The 23,149-nt window shown below is 40.9% G+C and overlaps 1 protein-coding gene across 3 annotated transcripts in view; it reads right to left on the minus strand.

Moving 5' to 3' along the window:
* The window catches only part of Mob2 (MOB kinase activator 2), a 354,696-nt gene that overhangs the window by 320,262 nt on the left and 11,285 nt on the right, over window positions 1-23,149 (minus strand). Inside the window, exon 1 of one of the 3 annotated variants that reach the window (XM_067121704.1) lies at window positions 4,750-6,218. The exons of the other annotated variants lie outside the window; for them this stretch is intronic. Within the exon in view, the coding sequence (XP_066977805.1) occupies window positions 4,750-4,811 (62 nt within the window). The 5' untranslated portion in view covers window positions 4,812-6,218. Of the gene's footprint in view, window positions 1-4,749; window positions 6,219-23,149 lie in introns of those variants that run through there. 3 annotated transcript variants of the gene reach the window in all.

Consider the following 23,149-nt stretch of genomic DNA (forward strand, 5'->3'; position numbering starts at 1 on the left):
AATAAATCCCAACAGCTCCCCCCCCCCCAAAAAAAAGGTGCTCTAAAGTCTATCTAAATACGGAAAATGTCCACAATCCAAGTATGAATTATGATACCAGAATGAATGGAAGAGAAAGCGTACCACAGCAGAGGAAAGCAGTCTCCTCTCTGCCAACCATATGACACAGCACTGTATGGCTTCCTAAGCAACACGTAAAAAAATGTTGCAACCACTGGATACCACAAACAAGGCCCGACTCTCAACGTCATGTCGTCAACCAGTGACATTGGAAGTACTACAAATATCCTTCGTTTATTTCGTTAATCTAAATTCTTCTCTTTCCTTTAACAGAAGGGATGATGCCAAGATTAGGATAAGGAAGAGGTGACACTCTCTCTCTCTCTCTCTCTCTCTCTCTCTCTCTCTCTCTCTCTCTCTCTCTCTGCGAGCCATAAACCACCATTACTAAGAGAAGCGAGTATCATTGTTGCTGTAACAATAAAGTAAGTTGTCGGAAAACTCGTCTACATTGGCTACAGAGTCCGGAGGTCCATACCAGGCATCTAACCCCTTTCACACCTTGCCACGCTGACGGACCGGCATCAGCCAAGGGCCCGTCCTGGCATGTGGCCAGTTTTACCCTGAAAGTAGAAGAGGGAGCCGAAGAGTTTGCCGCCAAACTATAATCTGTCCATCCAAAAGCCTGGCTATGCTTATTTAAAAAATGCGCTACGTATAAATAACTTGGGTACAACGATGCTACAAAACCAGCCGTTATTACAGTTGTATTTACAAAATATTACAAAAATGACCTTCCTTCAGGTCAGTAAAGCGCTCTCTCTCTCTCTCTCTCTCTCTCTCTCTCTCGTTCCTCGTTGGACGAGTCGGTAGAGTTCTCGGTTAGCACTCTGCTAGTCCCGAGTTCGAGTCTCCAGCCGGCCAGTGAAGAATTAGAGCAATTAATTTCTGGTGAGAGGCATTCATTTCTCGGTATAATGTGGTTCGGATTCCAAAGTAAGCTGTAGGTCCCGTTGCTAGGTAACCAATTGGTTCTTAGCCACGTAAAATAATTATATATATAATTATATATATATATATAATTATATATACATAATCACAGGAACCGAAATGATATAAAATATGAAGAGTATATGGCCACGAGGAAAGTGAAACAACGCTGTGCAAGACCTTTCTCCTTTACTGTAAGCATTCTCACGAAAAACGACATCCAGCAGAAAAAATGCATTGCATAAAATAACTGGCATTTACGGAATATACAACCATATTAACGCAAACAGAGGTCATTACATCTGAGAATCAACTGGATTAACACTGGCCTCTTTTCATTCTCTTTCAGACATCTTCTGCCGACGGGTAAAAAATGTACAGGTCTGGGCTTCATATTAATTATATTTCTTAGCTGTTTTGATGCAGATTCTAAGGGGTTCCTTGAGACCAATAAATTCTATGACTTTCAACTCAGGAGTACAAAAAGGGCACTATCATTTTGGACAGTTCTGATTAAATGCTTGTTTTGATTTATACTAACTCCTTCTTCACAGAACAACATAAGTTGACCAATGGGTCCTTCTCCGACCGTGAATCCTGTCCCCTCTATAATGCCAAGGAAAGTCAATGCCGGATTTTTAGCCTCCTTATAAGAACACTCATGGAGTTTATGTGACAGATTCTCGAAAAATCCGAGGTGTTATAGATAGTTAATCTACAGGTCAGGCAAAAATGAAATACAGCATTAAGTTTGATCTCTTTGATACTGAAAATAAATCCTTGTCTTCTTTTCAACTCCTTAAAATTCGAGGTAAAAATAATGCGTTGTAGTTCCTTAGTTTTGTTATGCATAATTTCCTACGGCCAAGATGTTCGTGGCCCAAAAGTCTCCAGCCAAAGTGCTTGGTGACCAAAAGGGCAGAGGCAGCAAAGGGCGAAGGCCAACTGCCTGATCCCAACCATCCGATTCCTTAGATTCAATCGGCTGAGCAAAACAGAATCGAGAGTGAGGATTCCGTGTGACAATGCTAACTGTGGCAACCTTGAAAAACGCATATATCACCATTAGATCCACTTCCAAGCTAAGGAAGTCGCTTTCATCCTGTGTGTTTGGTTTATCATTTAACTCGTCTCTGCTTGAGAAACAACATTTTCGACAAATAACAAAACCCCCAATCCGTCTCTCATGCAGTGACCAACGCAGACGAGGGCGGTGGTGTCCGCTTCGTCTCTTCGCCATAGACAGGACCTCGCCTAGACCCAAAGGCAGCAGCGAGTCAGAACTCGCAAGGGACTAGCACACAATTAATAGAAGCCAAACTAGCTAGCTGGCTGCCAACTGACTTCGTTCACGCAGGTGAAATGAGCGCAGTGCAGCAACCTGTCCCTTGGCCAGAGAGCTTCATTTTGCTCATTTGACATTCACGTAAGTTTACCATAGGGATGAGATTGAAGGCGGATGGAACTTTCTTTTCAAGTGTTTTTGCGACGCAAGCTTAGTATCTGCTAACAAAATAGTTCCTGTGGCATGCAGCTTGATTTGTAATGTACACAAAGGTGCCCTTATGAACATAGCATGCTCATTTTAAACAACCCGTCTTGCTTAGGTTTTTATAAGTATTACAGTAATTGGTTTCCTTCATCTTTACATACTGCGGATGTTTTACGCATTTCTTATCAATCCAGATACAACTGTTACTATTTTACTCGTATATTTCGTGTGCGATGTAATGTTCCATGAACATAAAAAAAATCACACAGACAAATAAATACCGAGTTTAACCAGGGATTTACACATTTGCCATCGGCAACATCACATTTCAAAGCCAATGATCTGCGGTCGTTCAGATCACTGGAATTTTCACCATCTTCACATAAGATACTTACTCAGTAACACGGCGTGTGTATGTAAGGAAATATATATATGTATATGTATATGTATATGTATATGTACACATATATATGCACGTACACATATAACACACGCATGCATGTATATAAACACATACATAAATGCATGCGTGTGTGTGTGTGTGTCTATTTGACTCATAGTAAAATGTACCTGAATATGATAGATATATGATTGTATAAGCTGAAAGCAATTCTTATCCTTCTTGGTGGGTTAAGCAGTAACTGCAAACCCTCACTTTTCTCCCTACCCTGGGCTCGAATCCCATCAAGGTGGAAGATCTTCGTCTATTACTATGACAGATTTAAGGCTTGCACTCTTAAAAGGTACTTGTGCAAGTATGAAATATATATATATATATATATATATATATATATATATATATATATATATATATATATATATATATATATATATATATATATATATATATATATATATAAACATACATACATACATACGTAGAGATAGATAATGGTTTCATGCTAAAACACACAATCACACACACGCGTATATACAAATATATATATATATATATATATATATATATATATATATATATATATATATATATATATATATATATACTTATTCCTCAAATAAGGCAAACACAGTATAGATTACACAATCTTACAATTTGCTAATTGGAGCGAGGCAGCAACCAGGGACGTGGCTTGGGTAATCGGAGAAGCTCGTAACATTATCAGTTCAATGATACGGTTACCGCAAGACTACTATTAAATTTGCTGCATTAGTCTATGGCGACTGACTTTATGATAAGCTTCTGCTCGCCCCGGCGGATACTTGGATATTTCGTGATTTTAAAATTTAGTTTCATATTGTTTTACCCAAAATTTCACAGTTCATTTGATCACGTATGTAAATACCACGCCGCATCTCTCTCTCTCTCTCTCTCTCTCTCTCTCTCTCTCTCTCTCTCTCTCTCTCTCTCTCTCCAAGATTGGATATAAACATTTTTTTTATTCACACTTCCCTTTATTTACGACACGTGCGCACACACGTACAAACACACGCAAACATGTATTTGTGTGTCGTCAATAAAGAGAAATCACAAAAAAATAGTTAATACCATTTCAGAGAGAGAGAGAGAGAAGAGAGAGAGAGAGAGAGAGAGATGAGCACACGAGTAAACCAAGTAACAGGCTCTTAGTCTTACAAAGTGTAATGCAGGTATACGAAGAAGTTACCGTCTCTTGGAAATCAGACACAATTACGAAAGGGAACTTTTCCAGAGAGCCGGAGAGACACTTCGACATCATGTGGAAGCAAGTACCTACTGGCCAGCGGCACAGAAGACGAATGAAAAGAACAAGAAAGCTATTTTGCATCTTTATCATCCATGAAACAAATACACGGTAATCAAACCGGCGTCATCTATAAACGCGCCGGAGTTTCTTCGGTGCAGTCGAGTTTTCTGTACAGCGTATATAATCAAGGCCACCGAAAACAGATCAGTCTTTCGGTGGTCTCGGTATAATGCTGTGTCAGCCACGGCCCGGTGGTAGCCTGTCCTATAGCGATGCCAGACGCTAGAGGGCTGCAATTTAGTCAATTTGATGACTGGAGGCTGGATGATCAACATACCAATTTGCAGCCCTCTAGCCTCCGTAGTTTTCAAGATCTGAGGGCGGACAGAAAAAGCCATCTCAAAAAGCTTTCTTTTACAGAGAACTACAAACTGCAAGGTCATTATGACGCCGGCATCTAAAACAACGGACTGAGAAAGTCCAGACGACGAAACGTCAGTAGCAACGGCAAAAAATTATACGAATTCAAGCGGTACTCCGTCCCTCCCTCCCCCTCAGTTCATTTGCTTAGTAAGAACTTACCGTGTCTTGAAGAGGGCACAGGTGAGCCAGCGCAATGCCAGCTTGCCCTGAGCGACGCCCATGTAGCGGTGGGTGGCCGGGGGTCATCACTGCCACCCAAAACTCAGACCGGCCTCTCCCACACGCGCACACACGCACACTTATCCTTCGCTTATTCCTTAGTTACTGGCTCTTCGAGTCACTAAGCCAAAAGGTTCGATCTTCATCAAGACTTGACGCAACTGGATCACGCACAGGACTTCCAATGACCGTAATGAGGCGTGAGTGGGCGTAGGGGCATGGGCTGGCGACCGAGTCTGTCTGTACGTGTTGGCGTGTGTTAGAAGGTGGCCTGAATGGAAGTGTGTCCCATTATCTCTTGCAAGGGAACCAAACGGGCGACTTCAATTCTCACGTGGTGAGACCTCTGCAGAAGGTGTGGGTGTGACGCCCTTATGGGCAAGGTAGGGCGCGCCACTCTCCTTGGAAGGGTTTTTGCCATTCCCCGCTATTCTCACTGGAGGAAAGACGATTTGCAACTTGAACACATACACGACTTGAATGTGTAACGCAATCACTTTTCAACACAAACACCTATTTAGCAATCGCATTTTAACACGATCCAACAGTCACTGTATACACACAGAATTCAGGAAAAAAGAGAAAAATAAATACGAGAATATCATTTTCACTCAAAAGGCAGCAAAATTAAGGTCAGCGGTAGTTTCTGGCTAAACATTTCGTTTCTTAATTAAATAAAACAACTGTTGATGCCAATAAGTTATCCGAGTCGTTGAAAATGGATTTAAGATTACAAAGTCACTAAGCTTTGGAGGAAGATGGTGGCAGCTCATCCCACAAGAAACAATTACCACGAAATCATAACCATCCAAAGTGTTTTGCTCATTTGCCATTCACCACTTGCGCAGATGGAAAGCAGCTTTACTCTAATTTAATGACACCAATGAAGATACCGCAACAATTCAACCCCACACACACACACACACATACACACACACATGCAACAGCTTGTTATCATTCCAAATATACGCACAGCACATAAATACACACGCACGCAGATATGGGAAGGCCACGCATAAACCCTGAATGCAATCATGCCTCCAAAACTGAACAAGTGAATCATTTCACAACAGAGTGTTTCACACACACACACCAATGCAAGTCGAAACTTTCATCCCGTTCAGCATAATCAGTCATGAATACTGTCACTTATACAAAACGCTGTATTTACACGCACTTCCAAATAACATTCTAAAAGCAAGCATAAAATATGCAGATAAAAAAAAATTGCTATCTATAGTATTCCGGCTCGGGATTCAAGGTACCTGAAATGATGAAAGAATACTGCTTCATCCAATATGGCATTTTTAGATGGACAGACAATCATCCCCCTACTTGTCAAAATTGAACATAAACACTCCATGTGATGGGACAAGCTGTTCGGCCAAAAAAAAAAAAAAATAAAAAAATAAAAAAATTACCGGAAAGTGCGAGAGGTAAAAATGGTAACATGAAATAGCACGGAAATGGATCAAGTGCCCTCACTCAGAGAGAGAGAGAGAGAGAGAGAGAGAGAGAAATCGTATAAATTGTTAATGCAACCACGGTTACTGAAATAAAAACTCTATTCCAGAGAGCCTCAAAAGCGTCTGCTGTGATCGTTTGAATAATGTGAAAGTAAATGACGTAAGTAAATGTAATGAATGTAATGACTTTTATCATCTCGAAATCACCATACGTCACACGACTCGAAGCACAGCACGTGAACTGCACAGTACGACTTCCACCCGACATAACACTCTACACACCAATCACATTCACGGATGACCTTGTTTTTGTGACGCCACTGTATCTTTAAAGACTAGTCAGTCAGTCCTTACTCCATTTCACTTGGGTGACCTCCAGGACACAGATCCTTTCCCATCACTCATTATCTTTTACTTATTTGGTCCACGAAGGAATTCCCGTTCATCCATCCATCCCAGCGGACATATACAGTCCGCTCCATCAATATGTCTCTCCCGACCCTCACTAACACGTAAGTAAGGTATCTGGCGTTCGTGCCATAAGGTCGAAATGACTTCTAATGAAAGGCCCCATGTGAAAACACACACACACACACACACACCGCCATCACAACTGCCGCACAAGGTGAAAATTAAAGAAATTCTCGAATACACAAAAGCAAGCCCCAACCGGTGCTCCGCCCACGACGCAGAAGGAGAAACTGGAGGATGCGAGGAAAGGATCCCTTCAGGAAGGATCCTATGGCCAGCGAACGTTATCTGCATCATCCCCGGTCTCCTCTCCTCCTCCCCCTCCTCCTCCTTCTCCACCACCAACACCACCACCACCACCATCCCCCCTCCTCCTCCTCCTCCTCCGTCAAATCCCAAAGTTTCTCTCTCGTTGAAACAACCTCGTATTTGCGCCACCTTTATCAACTTTATGACCAACAAGGAAGGACCTAAGAGTGACGTACAAATGGAAAAAGAAGCGGCAATCACTAACGGTGGGGCAGAAACACAAGCGACGTTTTTCTTCTCCCGCGGGAAAACAATATGCGCGGTAGGCTTCGCTCTCGTAGAAGGTCCTTGGCACATATGGGTCACGCCAAACCACGGGAGGACGGAAAGAGGGTCACAGGACTCCTCGCACCAAAGCACACTCGTAGGAGGAACCAGCACCAGTGGCAGTAGAGTCCCTGCAACTGCCACGTCAAGTCAAGTCAAGGGCAAGACAACGGCTACTGCGGCTGTTGTTGCTGATCTGCTGCTGCTGCTGTTGTTGTTGTTGTAGAGTTCAAGGGCGCGCCTGCACAGATCGGGGGAGGTCATGGTCCCTCTGCGTTTCATCTAACACAGGAGGATGGACGACCACAAAGGCTGCACCATCTCGGGCGATATCACTGCAACAGCACCATCGGATGCTACAGATACCACTGTTGTTGTTGCTGTTGTTCTTGTTGTTGTTGTTGCTGGTGCCTCTGTTGCTTCAAGTGATGCATCTTCACCATCAGCAGTAGGACGTCCCACCCACACCACCAGTACTACCACCACCCACCAAGACCTCAGCCACCTCTACTACCTCCATCGAAGAGAGAGAGAGAGAGAGAGAGAGAGAGAGAGAGAGAGAGGGGGCGAGCCGGGGGCACCCCATCCCCACCGTCAACACACACTGTGCCGGGCCCCAACGTCACTGGCCCACCCGACCAGCTCCCATCACCTCTTTTTCTCCTCTTTCACCTTCTCACAGTCACCATCATCACCATCGTCTTCGTCCCTATCTACATCGTCATAGAATCGGGAGTGTCCTCCTCCTCCTCCTCCTCCTCCTCCTCAAGGCCAGGAAAGACTGGAATAAAAAAAAAAGACGAAGAGATATTTTTGTTACGGGAACAATAACGAAGCAGAAATTTAAAAAATGGGGAAAAAAGCACGTCAAAAGAAGAAGAAGAAGAATAAAAATGGAATATGATGCTAACGATGCTAATAAGAATAAAAACTAACATAAACAACCAAGAGACAGTGAAACGGTCTGAACGGCTGCACTGAGGCAAAAGAAAACAAGGATAAAGTGGACGGAAATGATTAAAGATGCCACCGCACAAAAAGCAGTGAGAGTCAGCTACGCCAAGTCAATCATAAATCAAATAGACAAAGAGGCATAAAAATAAGAAAAGACTTCATTGAAGGTCTTTCGTTGTATTTTCATAACTACTGTAGTTATATATATATATATATATATATATATATATATATATATATATATATATATATATATATATATATATATATATATATATAAGAGAGAGAGAGAGAGAGAGAGAGAGAGAGAGAGAGAGAGAGAGAGAGAGAGAGAGAGAGAGAGAGGCAACACAATAATCAGACGCTAAGTAACGCACTTGCGAAGGAGACCACTGGAAGGAAGTTACCGCAGCAATGAAAGTTGAGAGTGCTAGCCGAGAACGGTACCAACCCGTCCAATGAGTTAGCAAAGCATTTTTACGGACTCACAAACAAAGCTTAACATCGTTCCCAACACTTATTCAAGGAATGAAACACAAAAAATGAGAAAACATCCTCATAGAAATTAAATACAAAGATTCAGAATTCAATCTTTAATGTACCGTATCACTGAGCAGACCCTCAAAAATAGGAAACCTTCAATCACACTCGACCCTTACCAACGTTCCTTTACACAGCCCCGACCCAACACACACAGGAAAGAGGAAAAATAAAAGAATGGGGCTTAATCACGCAGAAAGCACCGTACAAACCTCCTCATTGGACTGGTTGGTACCGTTCTCGGCTAGCACTCTGATGGGCCCCGCGTTCGATTCTCCGGCCGGCAAATGAAGAATGAGGAATTTATTTCTGGTGGTAGAATTTCATTTCTCGCTATAATGTGGTTCGGATTCCACAATTAAGCTGTAGGTCCCGTTGCTAGGTAACCAATTGGTTCTTAGCCACGTAAAATACATCTAATCCTTCGGGCCAGCCCTAGGAGAGCTGTTAATCAGCTCCTCCGTGGTCTGGTTAAACTAAGGCATATTTAACTTTTCTCCAAGTAATCCAGGATTACTCATTTCCAAATAATAAAATGAGGGAAAAGGTCATCTGCTGGGTGTTACAAAGTAAAACGGAACCTCTTATAAAAAATATACCATATACACACACAGAGAGAGAGAGAGAGAGAGAGAGAGAGAGAGAGAGAGAGAGAGAATACACAAAATTCAAAGGGACCGTCAAACCTTCATTATTCTTTCATTTTTTTTGTCAAATAAAACTATATCACAAAGATTCCGCATAAAACTACTAGCAAAAAAGTAATCAGCGTGTCGAAATTTTTTAATCACGAAAATAAACATGTTTAATTATTATAAATGAAATAGAGCCGATAGAGACAAATAATCACTTGATTCTAGTAAACTGCCCCTAAATTCATGAGGCACACAAAGGAAGTTTTTTTATCTTAATTACACAACCCCACTAAATTCTGACATCTAGTCATATTTCAGCAAAAATGTCTTCCTGATTTCAATAACTTGCCTACTTTAATTTGCTTACTGAGGCTTAGTGTATTTATCTTGTTAGTTTTTTCAAGACATTCACTCAGCCTTTTATTCTTAAGACTTCTATGCATATTTTTACTGAAATCCCTTTTTTTTCAATTTTCTAAAAGCTCCATTTTTATATATATATATCTTAATAAGATTTTCGTTTTCCGAAGAACGTCTTAAGAATGTGGTGTGATTGAGAAGGGGTGGACAGGACTTCCAATACAACTTCAAATATATTTCACGACCAAAATACCCAACCAAACAGATCTGGAATGGAAATGGCATAGCATTTCTTTTCCAGAGGAAATTCTGCAATTGAAAAATACAAAATACTCACTGACTTTTTTATCAAGGGTAATTATTTACAAAAGAAAAATCATTGAACAGACACATTTTTACCTCACAACCCAACCTACAAAAAATAAAAAGTTTTGTCAATAAGTTAAAAATGAAATTTTTGCAAGGACACCACAGAGCTGAATAGGATGACATTTTCGCTGAAATACGACTAGACGTCAGAACGCCAATGGATTTATTATCTTATGTTTTCAAAAGACAGCGAATGAGTTCACAATTTTCAACTTGAACACTTCACCCAAGAAAACTATACAATAAGTACCCTTGCGTGCCCAGAAGGTTGCAGGATACCCAGAAATAAAATTCAGATACCAAGCCAAAATTTTACGTCTTTTGTATAAAAAAGTCTGACTTCAAGCCCCCTACAGCGAAGTAACGCCAAGACCCAATTAATGATTCACTCCATAATTAAAAACAAATAAACTTCCAATTTTCTTAAGAATAATGACGAACTCCAGTCTGTGAACGCCTTTGCCAAGGAGTAAGTCGGCAGTCAGAAATAAATTTCTGACTCACGTGATTATGTGTTGATTATTTTTATCATATTCACTCAGAAGGGATCATTCGAAAGAAACGCTGTCAACTGGGTCACTGCTGGGTAGGGAAGTTGGGTAAAACACGCTGGTATGCTAGGCAGTAAGCCTGCCCAGGTAAAAGCCTTAGGTACTGTGGTACTTAGGTTCCAAGCTTCTTTTATGACTTATGTGGTTCACTTGGCAGCACCCTTGCCTTTAAACTGAAAGTTCGACCCGATGAGTCAAATTTATATATATATATATATATATATATATATATATATATATATATATATATATATATATATATATATATATATATATATATATATACATGCATTATTTATGTTATTTTATTTGTATCTTTCAAGAAAATGCAAGGGCCTTACACATCTAAAAAGTGGAAATTCTTGCAATTGTAATCAAGTTTTCATAAATTAATGCATTTTTCAAGTAGGCCTACAGTACATAAAGCAACAAGTTCAAAAGAAAAATTAATATATCAACTTTAGAAGTGAAAATATTATTGGCCAATTTACTGTAATCCGTCCAAACCAGCAAGAACTGACAACTGCGAATCACAAACGCAAATACTGAAACTCGGCAAAAGATCACCGTAGGTTTCCTGAACCTTTCTGTTATCTAATTCTTTCAACTGTCTAAATAGAAAGGATTAGATCTTCTTCTAAACGTTCTTCTGTCAAGATCTTAAAGGTTGGATTCTTTTGAGTTTTTCAACAGAATGTTTAACGCAACCCTATCTCACGCCGTCTCAAAACTAACGGTCATTCGTGTGAATCGTCAAACAGGCTTTCAGCACGTGAAGTTCCAATGGCTCCTATGCAGATACCAAGTCACCTATTCTCGACAACATCTGATTCCTTTAGGTTTGATTTTGCCTCAGAAAAATACACTGAACAGCCACAGCTTCGGCTGATCTATGTGGGTTGAACACGTCCCCTTTTTCACTTAAAATCTTATATTAATATCTCCCTTCTTTTGCAGAGGGTACGATACTTCCACTTAAGAGTTGCGATTCTTTCCGCGATTCTGCGCCTAGAAAACAGAATGACGACCGCTTTCGGGGCAGAGAATGCAGAACCTTTTCCGTCTCCTTCTTTCTTTACCAAATGAACAGGACCTTCCACTTATTGGCAGGCAGAGTACTGTAACAAATCCAGTACAGTACAAGTTAACGTTCAGCTACAAATACAGCGCTCCTTATTGGTGTGGGTACTTTCTCCGGAATACTGTTACAAGACAACACTATCATTTAATACAAAATGTCAACTTGGATTTGGCACGGGCATTCCCCAAAAAATGCAATGACCTTGGAGGCAAAAATACCATAGTTCTGTCTTATCCCAAAGTAAGAGAAAGCTTGGCAGAAATTCAGTATGTTTCGTCTGAGGATGGGTTGCTCACAATCAGGACGAGTTTACACACTGACTATTTTTCACTTCTTTTTTTTTAGCAACACTTCATTGTTTCTTTTTCAATGCACATATGTCGCAATTGCAATTCTTGGTGTTCCCCCACCAACCACCACATAAAAGCCGAAGGATATACTTCCCGACGCTGATTCAAACAAGTCAATAAAACCAGAAAAAAATAAGTTATCCTAATCTAATATCATAAAAGAACAACAGAGAATAAAATAAATAAATGAATGGGAAAGAAAACAGTGCCTAATATCCCAGTCGCCAAAATATCTATCATTACATCGATTTCTCTTTTCCAATAGCGACAGCGTTCATTCACATGTTGCGTTAAGCTTTCCTTTTATTTCTACGGCTAGACTGAGCTTGCCATATGCCAACGCAGGCTCTTGCCTGAACGCCATCTTTCTTGTTTGTCCTCCCCCGGGTGACTAGGGGAGACATGACACAGCCACCCACCCACCCCCTGCAAACTGGTTTGTCCGCCCCGGGTGGGGGCGGGGTCCGAGTTCCAGCGCGCGTGGCGTGCGCCAGCAAGCACGCTCCGATCATAATAATCATGCAGCTATATTCCTACGTCACAAAATTGTAAACTTTAATATAAGAAAATACCCAGTGTAATAGGTGACGCTCAATGAGAATAAGAACTCACGCTGGCAAATTTAAAGTAAAATGAACATTTTAAAAATATATATAAAAAATAAAAGTCCATATAACGTCCCAATAACGGTCAGATACCACAGAGATCGACATGAAACTGCTCCAAGTCAAAATTTCCAGAAGTGATTGTTTGTCGACTCACGCTGACCCCTGACCTTTTGCCATCACCTAAGAACTGACGTTTCAAGGTCATGACATAGGCTACTGGGACAACATCGAACCCATGCCTTATATTACCACCATCAAGGCTGAAGCGCTCTCTCTCTCTCTCTCTCTCTCTCTTATATATAGGCCTACACGTACACACACACACACACACACACACACACACACACAAATCAACAGATAAATCAAACATAATGCTGATAAATATCAAGACAAACGCAGACAGGTGGAAAAATTCACATTCAAGCAAACGAAAGCAAGTTATCAGGATCTAAGAGCATAAACGGATTGCATCACTGGATTTATTCATTGCTTTTAGTAAAACGAAGCTATAAGTATGGCTATCAATGCCACAAAAATGTTACAATTACGCCAAAAAGCGAAATATTTAAAATAGTACTTTCACCAGACACTCCTTCAATTCATATCTGCATTCTTTGCATCGGCAGAACTGTAATTAAGAACGGTCAGAAAGTTATAAGAAAGACAGTGCGACAAACCTCAACGAAGAGCATGCAATGGAAAATGGCCACCAGATTAATTACCATTATTTCTGCGCGTAATCAACGTAATAACGAACAGGAATTTCTGAAACATTCCATTTACTTTTGCTTCTTATCAATATATACGAATGAAAAGGAATTTGGGGAAGAAGCCAATGAAGAATTAGAGGAATTTATTGCTGGTGATAGAAATTCATTTCTCACTATAATGTGGTTCGGCTTCCACAATAAGCTGTAGGTCCCCTTGCTAGGTAACCAATTGGTTCTTAGCCACGTAAAATAAGTCTAATCCTTCGAGCCAGCCGTAGGAGAGCTGTTAATCAGCTCAGTGGTCTGGTTAAACTACGGTAAACTTAACTTAATTGGGGGAAGAATGGAATATTCACAAGAAGTTTGTGAAGAGTCAAAGAGTCAAAATTTCTCTTTTCAGGAAGAGTCCCAGCCCTGATTGGCAAGAAAAAACGAGGACGGAACAACGAGTGGGGTCTTGAAAAGGTAACAGACCCATCGTCTTAAGCGTTCGCATGCACGAGTCAGGAAAACCGGAGCTGGAAAAGAATTCTAAAGCTTTGCCAAGGGAAGAAAGTCACCATACCGAGAATTCCAGGGCTGTCAGCCTTGGGATAAGGCGGGATGGGAATTGATACCAGTAACATGAGTTCTCGAGGTGGAATTTAACTCGCCTGCGGCAACCTCGAAGGTTAAAGTTCCAAAAAGTCAAAAGAAAACGTCTCGCGCAACGAAGTTCTTCATAACTGACGCAGAGAACGCGGGGGTAAGCCCAACTCAAGAGAGAGACAATGATAAAGCGGGGAAACTACTTTTTGTTGAGCATTTCATCGACTTCACTTTCAGCATTTCTTTCCCATTACAATTCCTTGCCTCTTCTGACGGATCTTTTCGAAGCACAGTTCACGGAATTACTGCCGAGTGTTCTGGCTGCGTAGCAGGTACGCTTAATGTATGCAACATTTTAAACCATTATGAACCAAGGCAATTTGTGATGGAAGTAAAAGTTCAAGCAGTTCAGTAACTGGAATACTTTATGTTGATCTACCCATAAGACAGTGGTAGTGGTCTTGTCTAGACAAGTCCAGACCATCGTTTCTAAAATTTCCCAGCCAGAATAATTGCGGGAGTGGGTCAAGTTAAGTTCTTGTGCGAGCATGACGGACGGTCCTCCATGCACCGAACAAAAAAGTATTCCCAACACCATAACTATCACCACAGCATACTCAGGAGGAGGAGGAGGAGGAGGAGGAGGAGGAGGGGGGGATGACGTGAATGGGAGGGAGGGAGGAAAGGACTTCCCCTTCCTAAGCCCTTCCCTTTCCAACTCTGGTCGGTTCCCTGGCACCCTGACCGCTCAATACCTGCCATTTGGATGCCATCATGAGACCTAACGCTTATAGCTTCTTACGACGACTAGACTTCTGCAGTAGACCGCCTGGCCCTTGGCCGGAGGTGTGGAAACACAAGACGGATTTGATAAGCATTGTACCGCACTGAAATGTGTGCAAGATGAAGGACACTAAAACAAGCACAGAAAATACTGTCATTAAACTGTACATACGAAGAAAGTACGTTGAATAAAAGGACAGATGAAGAATGAAACACTAATATATACATATATCAAGGCCATACTGAACGCGTAAAGAAATAGGCTTGCAAGCAACAACAACAAAAAAATTAATTACACAGATAATCAAAATACATGCATATGCAAGCGGAACAGAGTTTTAGAGGATTTGAACAGAGCAAGGGTTCAAATTTGACATCACAAGGATACCTTAAGTAATGAAACAAATGTGAAAGTCATGAAAATAGAGGAATCCAAAGACAGCCATTGTTTTACGACAAAGGTCCTTCAGTAGTTCACTGGTATTTTTGTCATTGAAAAAGTAGAATTTTTATCATAGCCATTATGAGCACTGTAGATAGGTCTACTATGAAAATTTCTACACTGACAGGCGAGGAGACCTTCAGAGTTTTAGGCAAATTTGGCCTCTTAGTCTAAACTGAATCGTGCAGACCTTTACGTCTTCTAAGTACTGTTTCACGTCTCTCAATTTTGTTCAGGGGTTTAGGCATAGATTTCCGATTAAGAGAAATGATGTGCTCAAATTCTGTGAATAACTCAAAAAGGAATGCTTGCTACATTTAGACTTGTAGTTCATGACGACTGTTAACTCTGAGAAAGGTGATATGTAGTTAATTATGAAAACATCTTTCCCCGAATAATTCCTTATTCAGCAAGTCACTTACTTCTACCTTCATTCCACTCTGGATATGCAGACTTATCTGGAGGGACGTCAAGGTCCAGTAAATGTTCTGACATTTATTACGAGAAGAATCTAAACTTCACAAAGCCAGGTACGAAAACCAAATGCCATAAGATACAATTGACACAAACAACTGTTGCTTTATTTACTGATAGTAGATTGACCTATTGGTCAACTGCCGCTGTCATGGTATTTTGACATTTGGTTTTTATAGAAGGATAGGGCTTTTCAATTCAGGTGTTTATCACAGACCAGGCCTAAGAATTTTGCACTGGCTAAGAATATCTGGCTGCTTCTTATTTTTACCCCAATGTAATTTCTTTCCTCTGATAACTCTGTAAAACAATGCAACTTTCGCAAGGTATCCGGGCGATACAAGTTCGATCATGACAGGAGGTGAGAGAAAGTGCGCTGACATAGCTTGAAGTGTCACTGATGAACACCAAGAGTTGGTATTCAAGTAGCTGATGCCACCACGGTCGTGTCCTACACTGGGGTTTCATCGTCTACTCAGCAGTACCGAATAAACGGTTTTTCTAGGACCGTCCTCCGTCAAGAAAAACAGCTTTGAAATGAAATAAAAAATCCGAAAGAAGGTTCCTTTCTTCCTTCAGCATGAAAGAAGCTCCCGCACCCTCACGAGAAACTCACAAGCGCACAGCTGAAATGCAACATACCCCGAGTTCCATCTCCTTCCCTTGCCTTTAATAATAGACGAAAATTACGGATACTGAAAGTGGGGTGTGGAATAGAGACCTGGAGTCCTCAGAAGGAAAGGGGGAGAGTAGGGAGGGGAAGCGAGAGAAAGCGGTTTCCCTTGCACGCACTATTCTCATCCATTACTATTCGTGACAAATGAAAGACGCCTCAATCTGCCACTATTCATTCGCTCAAGTAGGAAATCGGCCCCGGAGGAGAAGAGGAGCGCAGCTTTTCTCTACTCTTCTGGAATTGAGGAAAATGCAGGCTATGTCAAGACACACTAGCAACGCAATTCGAAAGGTGAGTGATGTTCTCAAACCACGAGAGAGAGAGAGAGAGAGAGAGAGAGAGAGAGAGAGAGAGAGAGAGAGAGAGAGAGAGATAGAGAGCCGCAGAGGGCACACGCAGACAAACATACACACAAATCACCAGAGACCACAAACCTCCGCCAAGGTTGAACAATGAACACACCGCCCACGAAGGTCCCTCCGGTAAATCTTTACCTCTCCCGAAAACCACTCGCTTGTTGGCAGCTATGGGGCCCACCCTCGGTCTAATTCTCGTAATAATGGAGACAACTTCTGCGTCAACCAGCGAACAGACAAACGACCCGAACCAAGTCCAAATTCCCACCGGAGGTCATGAACTATTAAACAGGTCGTCCACGAAATCGCCGGCTGTTCCAAAACGAGAGACAGGCAGATGACTAAGTTTCTCTTCATCGCATAAATTTAGGAATGTTGTTCTGCAGTTTCTGACAGTTATTATATTTTGAAAGCGATATGTGCAATTTTTTAAAACGCAAATGAACTTCACTAAAATCTAGACCAATTTACGTGGCTGAAATCTGTAACGACGTTCCGACATGTAAAACGATGGTCGCAAAAGATAGGCCTCTTTCGTAGTGCCCTGTCACCTGTTCTGATTTCAGCCTTGTCCAGTAGAGAAGAATAAATTCACTCATTCAAGTCTAAAAAATGGAGTCACTGAAACTACGGTCATGGACATTATATATATATATATATATATATATATATATATATATATATATATATATATATATATATATATATATATATATATATATATATATATATATATTTATATATATATATATATATATTATATATATATATATATATATATATATATATATATATATATATATATATATATTATATATATTATATATTATATAAATATATATATATATATATATATATATATATATATATATATATATATATATATATAATAAAATATAGGCTATATAATGTATATATATACATTATATATATAAATATATATACAGTATATATATAAATATATATATATATAATATACATATATATATACATATATGCTTATACGTCATTAAATAGCACGTGACAATATATTTAGCCAAGGCCACAGGAAAAATAAAAGGAGTAGTACCAAGCACTTTTGTGTTCTTTCATTGTACCTCAAAAATGTGTTGAAAGAACATGAAAGTGCTTTGTACTCCTTTTATTTTTCCTGTGGCCTTGTCTCAATATATATATATATATATATATATATATATATATATATATATATATATATATATATATATATATATATATATATATATATATATATACATATATATATATATATATATATATATATATATATATATATATATATATATATATATATATATATATATATATATATATATATATATTATATATATATACATATATATATATATATATATATATATATATATATATATATATTATTACGTATATTCCCTCCTACACCACATTTTGCAATAAATTTAAAGTAAAAGGACTAAGTAATTAAATAAGGCAAAATTAGTATGATTCACTGCAAGAAATTCACCCCTAAAACATCTCACCACTGCCTTTTTGGGGGAAAACCCCTTTAAATCCCTTCCTTCTCCAAAGCACTGTTGGAAATCCCTAAAATTCCAGGTATGGACCCCTGCCATGAGCTAATCACTGTCCGAGGCAGGCCACCTGGCAGGCGGACTACGTGCGTTCCACCATTTTGAATTTGAAACCATGTTGCCTGCAGTTCCCACATGGGCAGAGCAATCACAACATCGCCTAGGAAGAGAAAGCCGTAACTTCTGATGCTATAAGAGGGTCCTGGACGAGACACTATGCTCTCAAAATTGTCGGCCGCGCCACGGGTTAAGAGCTCCATCCCTTGCTCTATCCACTGCCTATTTCAGGCACATAAAATACCAGGATGTAAGGTTTTTCATCAGCCACATTCCCTGTTATTCTCCAACTGTGTTCCTTTCCTTTCATAGTACGATACAATTACAGTGAGACCTGTATTGCCTTATATTCTGTACTGTCTAATTTGCAAAGCAGTTACAAGAAGAGTAACGTAATCGTTTGATGTCCAAGTCACAGGAATCGAGTTCAGTTTAGGCATCTTCTATGCGATTCCTCGATTCCTTCATTACAGTGCTAGAGCCGGTTAACTAACCGAAAGTGTTTTGATTACAGATTAGGAGTTTTCACTGTAGACCTGCGTACCATCTGTGTGCTTAGCGGCCCTCCTTACTTCGTTTCAACAACTTTGAAGCAAGCAACCCAACTGTATTCCCTCCTGGAAATTCCTGTCATTTGCTTCGCCTCATTATTCCAGAATTACGCTACCATTCTTCTGATGTGTTTTCTTTTGTAAATATAATGAATTAAGATAAACCCCAGAGTTTATCTAATCACTTTCCCCTTGAAGTAGCCCTTCGGGCATATTTTGTTGTTTGTAATTTTAGTTGTCCCCAAGGCCAGAGTCCAGATTTTTGTGGTAATTAAGGGTAAGTTGCACATCCTCCTAGTATACCTCATTTATCTAGTAAGACCCCAGCTTTAAAATTACAACAAAAGGTGAATGCTACATTGTGTAGGGGAGGAGGGCAGTTCTTAAAGACTCCAGGATCCTGTGAAGCCGTCTTCAGCTCCCGTCGAGTCTGTTTCCCCCGAAGAATATTCAAAGCCTTTCATCTCCAGGAAGGACCACATTCCATTCCTTCTACATTAATAATAACCTGCATCAGATTCCTAATGCAAGAGTAAAGAAAAATGAAAAACGACATTTTTATAATAAAATAAAGTTTTATGTATACTTACCCAGTAATTACATAGCTATTAGTTTCTCTTAACCGGCAGCTCAAAATTTTGAAATTGTGGGTCCACTAGTTTGTTATGGTTATGGCTACGTGCCCCGCCCACTTTCAGGTGTAAGAGCAGGTACAACATAGCAAAGAGCTCCCCAACCTAGGTTCGGTGCATCTGAACAGAACTCTAGGCTGGGGTTCAGAGGATGAAGAGATTTCCCTTCTGATAGCCTCTTCCTGGAATTCCACCGAGGAAGATCCTCCTTGATTTCCATCGTTATCGGGAAGATGAATGAGTCCGGAAACTTTTCCCTGTTCCAGCTGACCTCCATTGGGCTACTGGTATGCCTCCTCCCAGGTAGTGGGGAGTATGGCAGGGACCGGCGCCTAGGAGAATCAGCGGGACGAGCAGCCGCCTCCTCCATTGACACTGATGCCACTGGGCCACTGTACTCACTACCAGATTTAAACGTTGCTCAAACTTATTCTCAAGGATGGCGCCAGACGCATGAGAGGTGGTGCTGTGAGCTCTATATGAAGAGGAGCTCCCGCACTATAGGGGACTCAGGCACTACTGAAGGTTCAGGTGCTATTAGACGCTCGGGCACTTAACGGGACCTATGGAAGCGGACAAAAAGAACGCTCATACACTGATGGTCCACTTGGCACCAAAACTGGTGATCCACCACCAGAAGTTCAGGAGACACTCAGGAGACAAAAGCACAAGGCTGTCCCATTAGAAGTAAGTCATGGGCTATATTCCTGCTCCCCGAGAAGCTCATAGGAGAGCGGAGAAGAGCGAAGACCATCAGAAAAAATGCCTCTTCAATGGCCGCTATTCATTGGAAAAAACACCATCTGCGTTTTCCTACACTGGACTATCACTAGAAAAAAGGACATCTCTATGGACGTCTTTCCCATGGCTGTCCGTCGACACCTGCGGACAGCAGGTTTGACTGAGGGGCGGCTATCCAGGGGGCAAAACCCCATCAGACTCCCATGGACTGACAGTATGCCTCCTCCCACGTGTAGGGGAGTCTGGCAGGGACTGGTTTAGGAGAGCTGATAGGGCCGGATAGCCACCTCCTCCACCACACATCCATAAAGATGCCTTTCCAGGCTGTCTGTTGATACCCGGGACTGCTAGCACTACTAGTGCCAGATATCCTAGAAAAGTCTAATACAAGTCCAAAAAATGCACAAAGAGTTGTCAATCAATGATCAAAAGTCGCCTAACACTATGTTAATTATGCCGGGAGGCTACGAAATTAAATACTTCACCAACTGAAGATAAGTCAAACAAACAGCAAATTATAAATTCCAAAATTCGAGCTGCTGCCAACCACAGTCCTTGAACCACAGCCAGCAGAAACAAACTGAAGTTCTTTGCTATGTTGTACCTTCTCTTACACCCAAAAGTGGGCGGGGCATGTTGCCATAACCATAACAAACTAGTGGACCCGCAATTTCAAAATTATGACCTGCCGGTTAAGAGAAACTAAAATAGCTATGTAATTACTGGGTAAGTTACTTATATAAAAATTAAAACTGGAAAATGAAAACATCAGCACAGGGTATAAAACACAAACACTCAGATCCTTAATTTCTTGTGTAAGTCCCTAGACAAAAGAGCTTCACTCTGACGATCACTTTGCAGCGACCGAAAGGATGATCCACCTCCTGAGAACTTCTGGACTTCACTTGGAATTCTTCAGCAGCCTCAAGTCAGCGGCCAACCGCCCCCCGCAACAATGTTGCAGTTGAAGAATGCTTGCTGAGATTGTGGTGCCAAGTGGTTCTGCAGCTGATATTTTCATTTCTTTTGGGCTATGCCACCAGCTGCCTTTCAGAGCAGGCAAGAGGCACTGATCCACAAAAAAGCAGGAGCTTAAAATGCAGGACCTTGAAGGGACCAGTGCCTTCAATCACACCACCTCCTTTCTCTTCAGACATGACTTAGTCACTTTGTATACTTTCATATACCATCTTCTTAAATTCTTAAAGACTCCAGGATCCTTTAAAGCAGTCATCAGCTCCTCAACCATTCCTGGAGAAATTCCCATTGCATTATAGTCTTAAATTCTGAAAGACTCCAGGATCCTGTGAATTCGTCTTCAGCTCCTGTCAGATCCACTTCCCCCGAAGCCTTTTGTCTCCAGGAAGGACCAAATCCCATTTCTTCTTCATAAAAAAATCCAAAGGCTTCAGAGCCTGGAGATCTTGAAGTCCCAGAAGCCTCCGGAATTCCCAGATTCCCTACTGTCATCCCGGGGATGGACAAAATCCACTTGGAAATTATTATATAGACTAGCAGATACTCGCTATCACTCACATTTGATAGTTCCCATACTCATACCTACAGCTAAATTAACCCTTCTAATAATAGTAAGCAAAAGTCTACAGGCACCACCAGCCCCATTCACCTTCCGGTGTGCAAACAAACAAACAAGTGTGGACTCCCGGATTGGCGGGGGACACCTTCACGACTCCAGGATCCTTTGAAGTTGACTTCAGCTCCCGAAGCATTCCTGTGTCCAGAGGCTTCTGGGGCTGAAGACAGCTTCACAAGATCCTGGAGTCTTTAAGACTTCCAGAATATGTTATAATCCAATGGCATTTCTCCAGGAATGCTTCAGGAGATGAAAACAGGTTCAAAGGATCCTGGAGTCGTGAAGATGTCTTCAAGAATATGTGATAATCCAGGAGCCCTTCAGGAGGTGGAAGACTTCTGGACAGAATGATACTGAAGACAGATTCTGAATTTCTCCATGAAACGTTTGTTTGAATGCACATTTGGAGATTCGCGAGGCTGCAGCAGAAGGAGACGAAGACAGCTGGATTCTTGAAGACTTTGTCAGGAAGCCGTGATAATCCAGTGGGTGTTCATCCAGGAGTTCTTCAGGATCTGAAAACGTCTTCACAACTCCAGGATCCTGTGAGGCCATATTGGTGCCAATACATACCTAACAGAGGCGCCAATAACCGAAAATAGCCGATTTTCACTTATCATCACACCATCAGAACGCAACCCCCACGATAACCGGGGACTGCCTAGTTAACTAAGGGTGGGAGTCCTGCCCATTCAGTCAGTATACAGTAGACTCACTGTCTTTTGGCCAAGGTATCAGAATGAGGGGTGGCATGAGGTAGGCAGTAAATATAAAGACCTCAGGTTTGTATAGTTAGGAAAAATACAAATTACAGTAAACCTCCCGTATTGGCAGGGGACGCACACTGCACGCCCCCGCCAATAGCTAAAACCCAAGAATACTTAAAGCCCTTTTTAAAATATTTGATATTTCAAACACAAAAAAAACTCTAAAAATGCTTATACTGTACAGGTATTATCCTACTTACAATGGGGTTGGGTTCCAAAAAACCCATCGTTTGTTAGAAAAATCTTATCTCGAATACAGCCTAACCTACACTAGGGTATTCAGTACCATGTATACATATATGGTAGCCTAGCCTACACTACAAAGTATTCTCTATACATATATGGTACAGTAACCATTAGTATCAGCTAATTTTGGAGGTTCATGCAGATTGACTTATGATAATTCAATACAAAGCGAAATTGAATAACAAACAAGAATT

This window comes from Macrobrachium rosenbergii, chromosome 19 (assembly GCF_040412425.1).
Source record: "Macrobrachium rosenbergii isolate ZJJX-2024 chromosome 19, ASM4041242v1, whole genome shotgun sequence".
Classification (NCBI taxonomy): Eukaryota; Metazoa; Arthropoda; class Malacostraca; order Decapoda; family Palaemonidae; genus Macrobrachium; species Macrobrachium rosenbergii.